Raw genomic sequence first — 11016 nt, forward strand, 5'->3', positions numbered from 1 at the left:
TTTTGTTGGTTAAAACGGCGGTTCAAACCGCCGTTATTTTCGGTTTAAACGGCGGTTTTTTGTTGGTTAAAATGGCGGTTCAAACTGCCGTTATTTTTGGTTAAACGGCATTTTTTGTTGGTTAAAACGGTGGTTTAAACCGCCATTATTTTCAGATAAAATGACGTCTTTTAATTGGTTAAAACGACGTTTGAAACTGACATTTTTACCGAATTAAAATAGCATTTCATGTTGTTTAAAACGGCATTCATAAACTGCTATTTTTACTGAATAAAAAAGACTTTTTTATCGTTTAAAAAGGCATTTTTAACTATTATTTTTACCACGTTAAGCAAACAATTTGTTTAAAATTTCATAATAACAAAAAATTATAACCCATAAACAAAATATTACATAACTCAAATAAAATATCAAACATAATATATAGTTTTTGTATTAAAAATCAAAAGTAATAATTCTTATACAAATAATTAAGCAAATCATATCTAATAACTATTACTTTGAGAAGTATTAGCATAGAGACTGCTTAGGTTACTCAATAACCTCGACGGATCATAATTTGCAATAAAGACAGTTGACTCTCTTTTCTTATTTTCGTACATGTAACTAGTTACTTGAACTTTGGTGCAGTGCCTAAACTTGAAACTATTATCCCCTTAACCTAATAGCTACCTGTATGTGGAACTGCTGCTGCATACTGAGTGTCCATAACATCAATCACACTGTTGGCTATAGCCCTGGCATAGACTGAAGAACCTTCTATTATCTGCCCAGTGAAATAGGCCATAGTTAAAATACAGAAGCATAACAATGTGATTCAAAAGATTTATGATTGCCCTTGTTAGTTTCATGTCAAAAAGAAATACCAACCTTGGTATTGAACAAGGAACTGTATTATTTGCCAACATGTCCACCTGCAACATGGTGAAGTTCCAACTGAAGTTCATCCAGAAACTTAGCGACTGAAAGCAGACAGTTAACCTTCTTCCTCTGGAAGAGTTTGATTGTAACATCATCATCAGCAATCTGCACATCAACCTCGCTATCTTTCAATTTCCTTTGAAGCCATGAGGTCCTTATGCATCTATCTGGATTGCTGAAAGACTTTATGTTACAGCTCTCTGTAGCATCATCTTTCGCTTTCTGCCTTTTGCATCTTTCCCTTTAACATCTTTTCTTCTCCACCAGTAATTTGAGCTCATTAACCATTTTGAGCAGCTCCCTTATGTATTCATTGACATCACCCACCACAGAGGCTCTATCCATCTGTTTGTAGTAGATTCAACCTATTAGTTTGATTTGTAAAAATTAGTAAACAAGTTTATAAGTGTTTTATACCTTTGTGGGGCTTGGGATAAGACTCCTCAGGATTTTGTATTTGCCATTCAGTTGTTCTCTTCTTTGTTTCTCAGTTGCAAGGTGTTTGGTGCCTTTTCCTTCTCTTTTTTTGCCCACAGAAGTCGTGACCCTGTTGAAGTCGAGCACTCCCATAGAGAGAGAGAGAGAGAGAGAGAGAGAGAGAAAGAAACACAAAATTAGAAACCAAAGCACATGAATCCCTTCTTTAAATATTTACAAACTCAATTTATCAAACAAATCAGATACTTTAGTATACTCCCAACCATCATTTCTTTTTAATTAGGTTTTAATGTATATTAGTAGTAGACAATAACAACTACTATCAAAGCTTTTTAATTAGCTTTTTAACATGCAATATGCAGCTAAGCCATATGGCACCTAATTACACACACACACATGCAATATGCAGCTAAGCCATATGGCACCTAATTACATATATATACGAACATGGTTTCCATTCATTTTTCCAACAAATTAAGTCATAACCTAAACCTCCTTTATTATTAGACATTGCAGTTGCTTATATTGTTGGATATCTTACAAGGATCACTTTATTCACTAAAATGGGGCACATCATACTTAACAGGAATTTCATAAAGACCTTACTCCCAATTTTTGCTAACAAAGAGAAAATCAAAACCTATCATTAAAGAAATAGAAGTAGTAACAATTAACAAATACTAAATATGAGTAATTAAAAGAAGATCGAGAATGTGGATTTCTTTTTTGTTTTTCGTAGAATCGCCAATAAAATATGATAGTATATGGCAGAACATCCTCAGCATCAATTAAAAAAATAGTTATAGACCAAGATCAAATTAGTAGATATCACCTAAACCCCCCAAAACAAGTTCTGTATTGGCTAAGTTGCTAAAGGTTAAAATATTAAAAATATTCACACAAGACTGACAACAGTGCAATTACTGGTTTTTAACTCATACCTGGTTTATAAAAATCAACATACATTGAGAAACTGACAAGGAATGGCTTAATTTCTGAAGGGCCTGGCTCATCAACCTAGCCTGCATTGCCATGTGTGCATCCCCTATTTCACCATCAAGCTCCCCTTTAGGAACAAGAGCAGCCACCTGTGAATGTAAAGACAGAAAATTTAGTAGATATATACCCAAATAAGATGGAGGAAGTAAAAAGAAAGACATTAGAGGAACATTAAATTCACTCATTCTTTCACACTGTCAAGTCAGACTAGTAAGTCAATGAAAGATTTATAATTACAAATTTCAAAATCTAAAATTTGTCCCTAGGTATGAGCTCAAAAGAGAATCCATTGGTGAACAGTTTCCAATTTTCTCCATCACAGATTTTTCCTCACTTATAACCAATGCAGAAATGATATATAATACAAGTAGCAGCATATATCTTTGAACATGAATAAAAACAGAATCAATCAAAAAATTTCTAGTGCTGATGAATCTTTTTATAAGAAGGCTATTTTGAGTTATTACCATAACTAAGTATAACTAAATGATAATACTGGCTAAAATCACATTCTATTGGTAAAAATTTTCTAGTTCTTATACTGATTTGGAAAATCCTATAATAGATAAGGACCAGTGTCTTAGAAACAATTCATCTCAATTATATCAACAAAGCAAAGGAGAATGAATGATGACCCAAGCACAAGAAATATATAAAGTATAAGCTCTTCAAAGAAAATATTTGACTCAAAGACAATAACACAAACACCTTATGGACAAGAAATTGCATGAAACATGTTTAAACTCAACTCATGAGAAAGATTACTAGAGAAATCATTTCAAAAACAGTCAAGTAACGCCATTATTCTTTTAGATACTTCCTCTATGGCTTAGAAACAATTCATCTCAATCATATCAACAAAGCAAAGGTGAATAAATATTATCAAAATAACAGTAACCCAATCATAATCATAATCATAATCAGCTTATAGTTGTGTTAAGAATAAAAAATAATCTTAAGTTAATATTATCAAGCCGATGAAAGAAATGATCTAATTCATTGTAACAACTCAGCTTTCACAAAGTCTGGAACAGAAGCTGCATTAAAAAGAAAATGGGGGCATCAATCGTATTTCCAGCCATACTAAGTAAATTTCAACATCATGCCATGCTTCATGTTTATCAAGGGAGGTCATTACGAAATACAAAGGTATCAAGTGTAGTATCACCTAAACTTTACAAAAGAATAAAGATGCATCCCTCCTAAACCATCATCTAAGATATCCTCATAATTTCTAAAAAGGAGAATAATACAAACACAAGATAAGATGGACCAGAATCCCCTAAAGCATATATTTGTGTCATCACTGCAGAGAGGTAAACATGATCATCATGACTCACTTCTTAAGTAGGCTTCTAGAGAATATCCTCTTGCAGTATGGACTAGTGCGCAAGATCGTGTAAGGCCTAACTGCTTCCACCAATGATACATGAAGTGCACCCTATACATATAATTAATCATCACAACATTTCAGTTATCAACTTGACATTGCCTTTCTTCATCTGCCAGGAAACTAAATGTCAGTAAACTGTAAAAAAGAGGACATAAACGCATAGCATAATCCATTCATGACAGCACATTTCATGATATGGCAAATTAGCTTGTAACTAGCTAAAAGATAGCACAAGCATATACTTATTACAGCACACCAAATCAATAAAATAGTGCATAATGCAAATATTAACTTATTTAGACAAAGAAATTGAACACAAGCTATAACAATTTGGAAGTAAGTGAAGTTACATTCTTTTGTAAATTTTAACCATGAAAATCCACAATTTCCTTGCGAATTTTCATCAACTCTTCACTGGAAACATTCACCTTGGCCACCCTGTCCTGAAGCTCCTACATATTTAAACCGCAACAAACATTAGTGACACACTTACATATCCAGCACTTCTATAATAAACATTAATCCAATTAAACATGCTTATCCTTAATTAATAATTAATTAATTAAATTAATTAATTAGCTTAAAAGTTCCAGTAATTTTCTGGAGTATAAAAGTTGACATTGACATTGACATTGCCAAATTGAAACAAGAATAGCTACTTTTCCCAATAGAGACAGGAGAGCTAATATTTTATTATATCATCGTATCAAATGTCAAATAAAATAATCATATTCGTAATTTGCTAGTATGTTTCATTGCTAATCAGGCTAACTAAATTAAAATTCCACATAAATCTTAAAATAGATTAGAAACTTTTTTTCTTTCTTTTTAAAGTCCTTGGATTAGTTAGCGAGTCAAAGAGATTAAATGATTAATTGCGCACCTCGAGTCTGATAATGTACTCTTCCTCCTTCTCGACTAAAAATTTATTGAATTTCTCGAGGTCTTTTTCAAGAAGATTCCTGAAGTCAAGTTCCTCCTTGGAGATTTCCAGTGCGGCGGAGTCAGAGTCTCTGAGGGACTTGAGCCTAGAGCGTTTAGCAGGGCGATCGTCAGACTTAGGAGCAGGGTCCAATTGCTTGGCATTCCGGTAGGGTTTTCTTGATCTGGTTGCTCAGGCTCTTTCCGAATTTCATGGCTTTCTGTTAAAATAATTGGTAATAAGGCAGAGACTAAGAGATATATTTGCCGACACTTCAACCATATTTAATGTGTGACCACACATACATAATCACCAATTTTGTTTCATTTCTAAACAGAATATACAACCAATGTAAGCACACTAGTTTCACATAGCAGAGCACACATTAAGTCAACCAGCTTTGTTAGGCAATAATCAACACTCAAATAATACAAAAGTCAAAGAATCTAGCTAAGCATGTTTAACGACAGAATAATCAAGAACCAAAATTAGAAGAGAGAGGAAGAATAAAACAGAGGAGGGCGCTCAAACATGATATCATCATAATCCATAATCATCTAGCATACATACAAACAAAATTAGAATAAGATTTCGTGAATGCCTGACCTCTAATTTCTTCTGACAAGGAAGAAAATCGAAAACCTAGACATAAAGAAAAAGACGTAGTCATTGTTAGAATAGAAGATGGCATATTTACAAATCATGAGTAAACAGAAGAAGATAATGCAAGTTTGTATACTAACCCAGATGCTCAACGAAGCACGATAGAGATGGAAAAGCCGTAGAATACAACTCGATGCCACAGGAAACACTTGCGCAACAGATCTCATGGAAGAGAAGCGTTGATGGAGAAGATCGCCGTAGGAGAAGATCGTGGGAGGAAACGCGCAACAGATCTCATATAGTTTTATGAAGTTTCTGCAACTTGATTTTCCATTTCAAACTTTCAGGTATTTTCGACAACAGTAGAAAATTGAGAGAGAAGGAAGATCAACCTTGCTCTCTTACGGAGATTGTTGCCGGAGGAGAACCGCCGCTGGAGGAGAGGAGATCTTCTCTGAAGAGAGCACACAATCTCGTCGGAGGATAACTCTGCTAAGCAGATCGTCGCCGGAGCAGTCACTGGAGCAGATCGTCGACGGAGCAGTCGCTGGAGCATAGCACAGATCTTCGTTTTTGGGTGTGGTGGAAGCGCGCGTTAGTTTCAGCAGCAATGGGTTTCGGGTTAGGGTTTTCCTTTGTTGCGGAAGGATTTTATTTGGGCCTTCTTTTTTAAATGATGGGTTTTGACAATTGCGGTTTATAACTGCCAGAATCACTAAAAATGCCATTTTAAACACATTAATTATGGCAGCACCATAAAATGTCATAATACTTGAACATTATGGCAGTTTTTTAAAATCGCCATAATATAAATGCCATTTTAAACCTCTTTTTTTGTAGTGTTAACTCTAATCTTTTGCTAATTCTATTAGTAAGTTGATTAGTACATTTGGATTGAGGTTAACTAGTCTTGTTTGACTTTCTCTCGTGGAAGATAACTTATACCTTCTTTCAATGTTGGGGATGACGAAATGAGATAAATTCTTGTTTATTATTGTGATATGATTGATTAGTCTTGTTTGACTTTCTCCCTATTTGTTGGAGTTGACTATATAAGATGAATTAATCATTGTATGACTAGGATAGAAGGCCTATGATCTCAAACCTTGCCATGAATGTCTCTCTTTATTACTTGCTTTCTTTAATTGCTTGTTTGATTTACTCTTCTTGTCATTTTATAAACAAAACTCCTTGATCCCCGTAGTTAATAATTGAGCACTTCATTGCAATTCCTTGTGAGACGACCCGGAGTCTAAATACTTCGGTTAATTCTTATTGGGGATTGTTAATTATGACAACCAATATTTTTGTATGAAAGGATTATTGATTGGTTTGGAAACTATACTTTACAATGAGACTCTATTAGATAAATTCTAAACCATCAAGAATTCATTCATCAGGCCCAATCCACTGTTACTTCAGATCGGTTGCTAGTAGGAATGATAGAGCGTTGGATGAACTCCAACCATCCTCTAGCCACAGGCTTAAGGACTGGTCTTTTCAATTGAACCGGCTTACCTCTTGAGTCTCTTTTCCATTGAGCGCCTTCCACACATATGTCCATGAGGACTTGGTCCAACCTTTGATAAAAGTTGACCCTTCTAGTGTAGGGGCGTGCGTTTTCTTGCATCATTGGCAAGTTGAATGCCAACCTTATATTTTTCAGACTGAAATCTAAGTATTTCCCCCTAACTATTGTAAGCCAATTCTTTGGATTTGGGTTCATACTTTTATCATGGTTCTTAGTGATCCATGCGTTTGCATAGAACTCTTGAACCATTAAGATTCCGACTTGTTAAATGGGGTTGGTAAGAACTTCCCAACCTCTTCTTCAAATCTCATGTCAGATCTCCGGATACTCATTCCTTTTGAGCATAAAAGAGAGCTCAGGGATCACCTTCTTCTTGGCTACAACTTCATAGAAGTGGTCTTCATGAACCTTTGAGATGAATCTCTCTATCGTCCATGACTCGGAGGTGGAAGCTTTTGCCTTCCCTTTCCTCTTTCTAGAGGTTTCTCCGGCCTTAGGTGCCATAAATGGTTATAGAAAAACAAAAAAGAAATGCATTTACCACACCAAACTTAAAAGGTTTGCTCGTCCTCGAGCAAAAGAAGAAAAATTTTCTCGTCCTCGAGCAAAAGAAGAAAGAAAGAAGGGAAGAAGAAGAGAATGGAGGAGATAGAGGGAGAGAGAATGAGTTGAGGTTAGTGAGGATCCTGTGGGGTCTACAGATCCTAAGGGGTCAAGGACTTCTCATCCTTGCTCCATTTAGGCGTGCAAAAATACCCTTATTGTGCAATCCTGGCATTTAACGCCAGACTACTGCTTGTTTCTGACGTTAAACACCAGCTTTTATACCTTTCCTGGCTTTTAACGCTAGGTTGGTGCTCTGTTCTGGCGTTAAACGCCAGCTTTTATACCTGTCCTGGCATTTAACGCTAGGTTGGTGCTTTGTTCTGGCATTAAACGCCAGTCTGGTGCCCATTTCTTGCGTTAAACGCCTAGAATGGTGCCAAACTGGGCGTTTAACGCCCATTCTGCTACTCTTACTGGTGTTTAAACGCCAGTAAGCTTATCCTCCAGGGTGTGTTATTTTTAATGTTATTTTTGAATTTGCTTTGATTTTTACAGTTGTTTTTGTGACTCAACATGATCATCAACCTAAAGAAAACATAAAATAACACAGATAAATAAAATTTGGGTTGCCTCCCAATAAACGCTTCTTTAATGTCAATAGCTTGACAGTGGGCTCTCATGGAGCCTCATAGATGATCAGAGCATGGTTGTGGCCTCTCAACACCAAACTTAGAGTTTGGTTGTGGCCTCTCAACACCAAACTTAGAGTTTGGCTGTGGCCTCCCAACACCAAACTTAGAGTTTGAATGTGGGGGCCTTGTTTGACTCTGTATTGAGAGAAGCTTTTCATGCTTCCTCTCCATGTGTACAGAAGGAGAATCTTGAGTCTTGAATACAAGGTAGTCATTATTCAATTGAAGTACCAACTCTCCTCTGTCAACATCAATCACAGCTTTTGCTGTGGCTAGGAAAGGTCTGCCAAGGATGATGGATTCATCCTCATCCTTCCCAGTGCCTAGGATTATGAAATCAACAGGGATGTAAAGGCCTTTAACCTTCACTAGCACATCCTCTACTAGTCCATAAGCCTTTTTCATGGATTTGTCTGCCATCTCTAGTGAGATTCTTGCATCTTGAACCTCAAAGATTCCCAGTTTCTCCATGACAAAGAGTGGCATGAGGTTTATGCCTGACCCCAGGTCACACAGAGCCTTCTCAAAGGTCATGATGCCTATTGTACAAGGTATTAAGAACCTTCCGGAATCCTCTTTCTTTTGAGGTAATGTCTGCCTAATCAAGTTATTCAGTTCATTGGTGAGCAAGGGGGGTTCATCCACCCAAGTCTCATTACCAAATAACTTGGCATTCAACTTCATGATTACTCCAAGGTACTTAGCAACTTGTTTTTCAGTAATATCTTCATCCTCTTCAGAGGAAGAATACTCATCATAGCTCATGAATGGCAGGAGTAGGTTCAATAGAATCTCTATGGTCTCTAGATGAGCTTCAGATTCCTTAGGTTCCTCAAATGGGAACTCCTTTTTATCCAGAGGATGTCCCATGAGGTCTTCCTCACTGGGATTCACGTCCTCCTCCTCCTCTCTAGGTTCGGCCACACCAAGTAAGGTTATGGCCTTGCACTCTCTTTTTGGATTCTCTTCTGTATTATTTGGGAGAGTACTAGGAGGAGTTTCAGTGACTCTTTTACTCAGCTGGCCCACTTTTGCCTCTAAATTTTCTAATGGAGGACATTGTTTTATTTATGAAACTGAGAGTGGTATTAGATAGATCAGAGACTATATTTGCTAAGCTAGATGGGTTCTGTTCAGAATTCTTTGTCTGTTACTGAGAGAATGATGGAAAAGGCTTGCTATTTCTAAACATGTTTCTTCCACCATTATTAAAGTCTTGTTGAGGCTTTTGTTGATCCTTCCATGAGAAATTTGTATGATTTCTCCATTATAGATTATAGGTGTTTCCACAGGCTTCACCCATGTAATTCACCTCTGCCATTGCAGGGTTCTCAGGATCATAAGCTTCTTCTTCAGAAGATGATTCTTTAGTACTATTGGATGCATTTTGCAATTCATTCAGACTTTGAGAAATCATATTGACTTATTGAGTCAACATTTTGTTTTGAGCTAATATGGCATTCAGAGCATCAATTTCAAGAACTCTCTTCCTCTGAGGCGTCCCATTACTCACAGGATTCCTTTCAGAGTGTACATGAACTGGTTATTTGCAACCATTTCAATGAGTTCCTGAGCTTCTGTAGGCATTTTCGTCAGGTGAATAGATCCACCTGTAGAATGGTCCAATGACATCTTAGACAATTCAGACAGACCATCATAGAATATATCCAGGATGGTCCATTTTGAAAGCATGTCAAAAGGACACTTTTTGGTCAGTTGCTTGTATATCTTTCCCAAGCTGCATAGAGGGATTCACCTTCTTTCTGCCTGAAGGTTTGAACGTCCACTCTAAGCTTGCTCAGCTTTTGAGGAGGAAAAAACTTGGCTAAGAAAGCCGTGACCAGCTTATCCCAAGAGTTCAGGCTATCTCTAGGTTGAGAGTCCAACCATATTCTAGCTCTGTCTCTTACAGTAAAAGGGAAAAGCATAAGATTGTAGACCTCGGGATCAACTCCATTGATCTTAACAGTATCACAGATCTGCAAGAATTCAATTAAGAACTGAAAAAGGATCTTCTGATGGAAGTCCATGAAACTTGCAGTTCTGTTGCATCAGAGAAACTAATTGAGGCTTTAGCTCAAAGTTGTTTGCTCCAATGGCAGGGATTGAGATGCTTCTTCCATGGAAATTGGAATTTGGTACAGTGAAGTCACCAAGCATCTTCCTTGCATTATTGTTGGGTTCGGCCATTACTTCTTTTTTGTGATTCTCTGTAAGGATTTCTCTGGATTGTTGTGCTTTAGCTTCTCTTAGCTTCTTCTTCAGAGTCCTTTAGGTTTCAGGATCTGCTTCTACAAGAATGTCCTTGTGCTTGCTCCTGCTCATATGAAAAAGAAGAAAACAGAAAAGAAGAAGAATCCTCTATGTCACAGTATAGAGATTCCTTTATGTGAGTAGAAGAAGAGAAGAAGAGAAGAATGAGGTAGAGAGAGAATAAAGAGGATTCAAACATAGAGAGGGAGAGAGGGTTCGAATTATAAGAAGAGGAGAAGAGAGGTGTTAGTAGATAAATAAAATAAATAGAAAGAGATGAGAGGGAGAGAATTTCGAAAATTAATTTTAAGAATAGGAAATTATTTTTGTTTTTATTTTAATTTTAAGTTAGAATTCAAAAATTAAGAGAAGAAATAAAATTAAAATTAAAATTTGAAACAATTAGTTAATTAAAGAAAGAATTTTGAAAAAGAGGAAGGTGATTTTCGAAAATTAGAGAGAGAAAAGTAGTTAGGTGGTTTTGAAAAAGATAATTTTTTTTAAAAAATCAAACAAAATGTTAAGTGGTTAATTGAAAAAAAAAGATTTAAAAATAAATTTTGAAAAGATAAGAAGTTAGAAAGATTTTGAAATTGATTTTGAAAAAGATATGATTTGAAAAAGATGTGTTTGAAAAGATATGATTGAAAAGATATGATTGAAATTTATTTTGAAAAAGATTTGAAAAGGAAATTAAAAAGATTTGATTTTTAAAATT

The 11016-nt window shown here is 35.9% G+C and overlaps 1 protein-coding gene and 1 long non-coding RNA gene across 2 annotated transcripts; both read right to left on the reverse strand.

Moving 5' to 3' along the window:
• Positions 1 to 408: 408 nt before the first annotated feature.
• On the reverse strand, positions 409 to 4073 carry LOC127747459 (uncharacterized). Its single transcript, XR_008009290.1, has 5 exons — positions 3699 to 4073; positions 2301 to 2447; positions 1339 to 1468; positions 871 to 1266; positions 409 to 766 (listed from the first exon to the last, which is right to left on the reverse strand). It is a non-coding gene; the product is annotated as an uncharacterized LOC127747459 (long non-coding RNA).
• Positions 4074 to 4096: 23 nt separating this feature from the next.
• LOC107489394 (uncharacterized) lies at positions 4097 to 5956 on the reverse strand. Its single transcript, XM_021142716.2, has 5 exons — positions 5669 to 5956; positions 5417 to 5591; positions 5280 to 5315; positions 4635 to 4893; positions 4097 to 4203 (listed from the first exon to the last, which is right to left on the reverse strand). Exons 1-4 carry the CDS (start codon positions 5830 to 5832, stop codon positions 4810 to 4812), a joined length of 459 nt encoding a protein of 152 aa, XP_020998375.1. The 5' UTR covers positions 5833 to 5956; the 3' UTR covers positions 4097 to 4203; positions 4635 to 4809.
• Between the last annotated feature and the right edge of the window lie 5060 nt (positions 5957 to 11016).

The sequence above is a fragment of the Arachis duranensis genome, chromosome 5, assembly GCF_000817695.3.
Source record: "Arachis duranensis cultivar V14167 chromosome 5, aradu.V14167.gnm2.J7QH, whole genome shotgun sequence".
Classification (NCBI taxonomy): Eukaryota; Viridiplantae; Streptophyta; class Magnoliopsida; order Fabales; family Fabaceae; genus Arachis; species Arachis duranensis.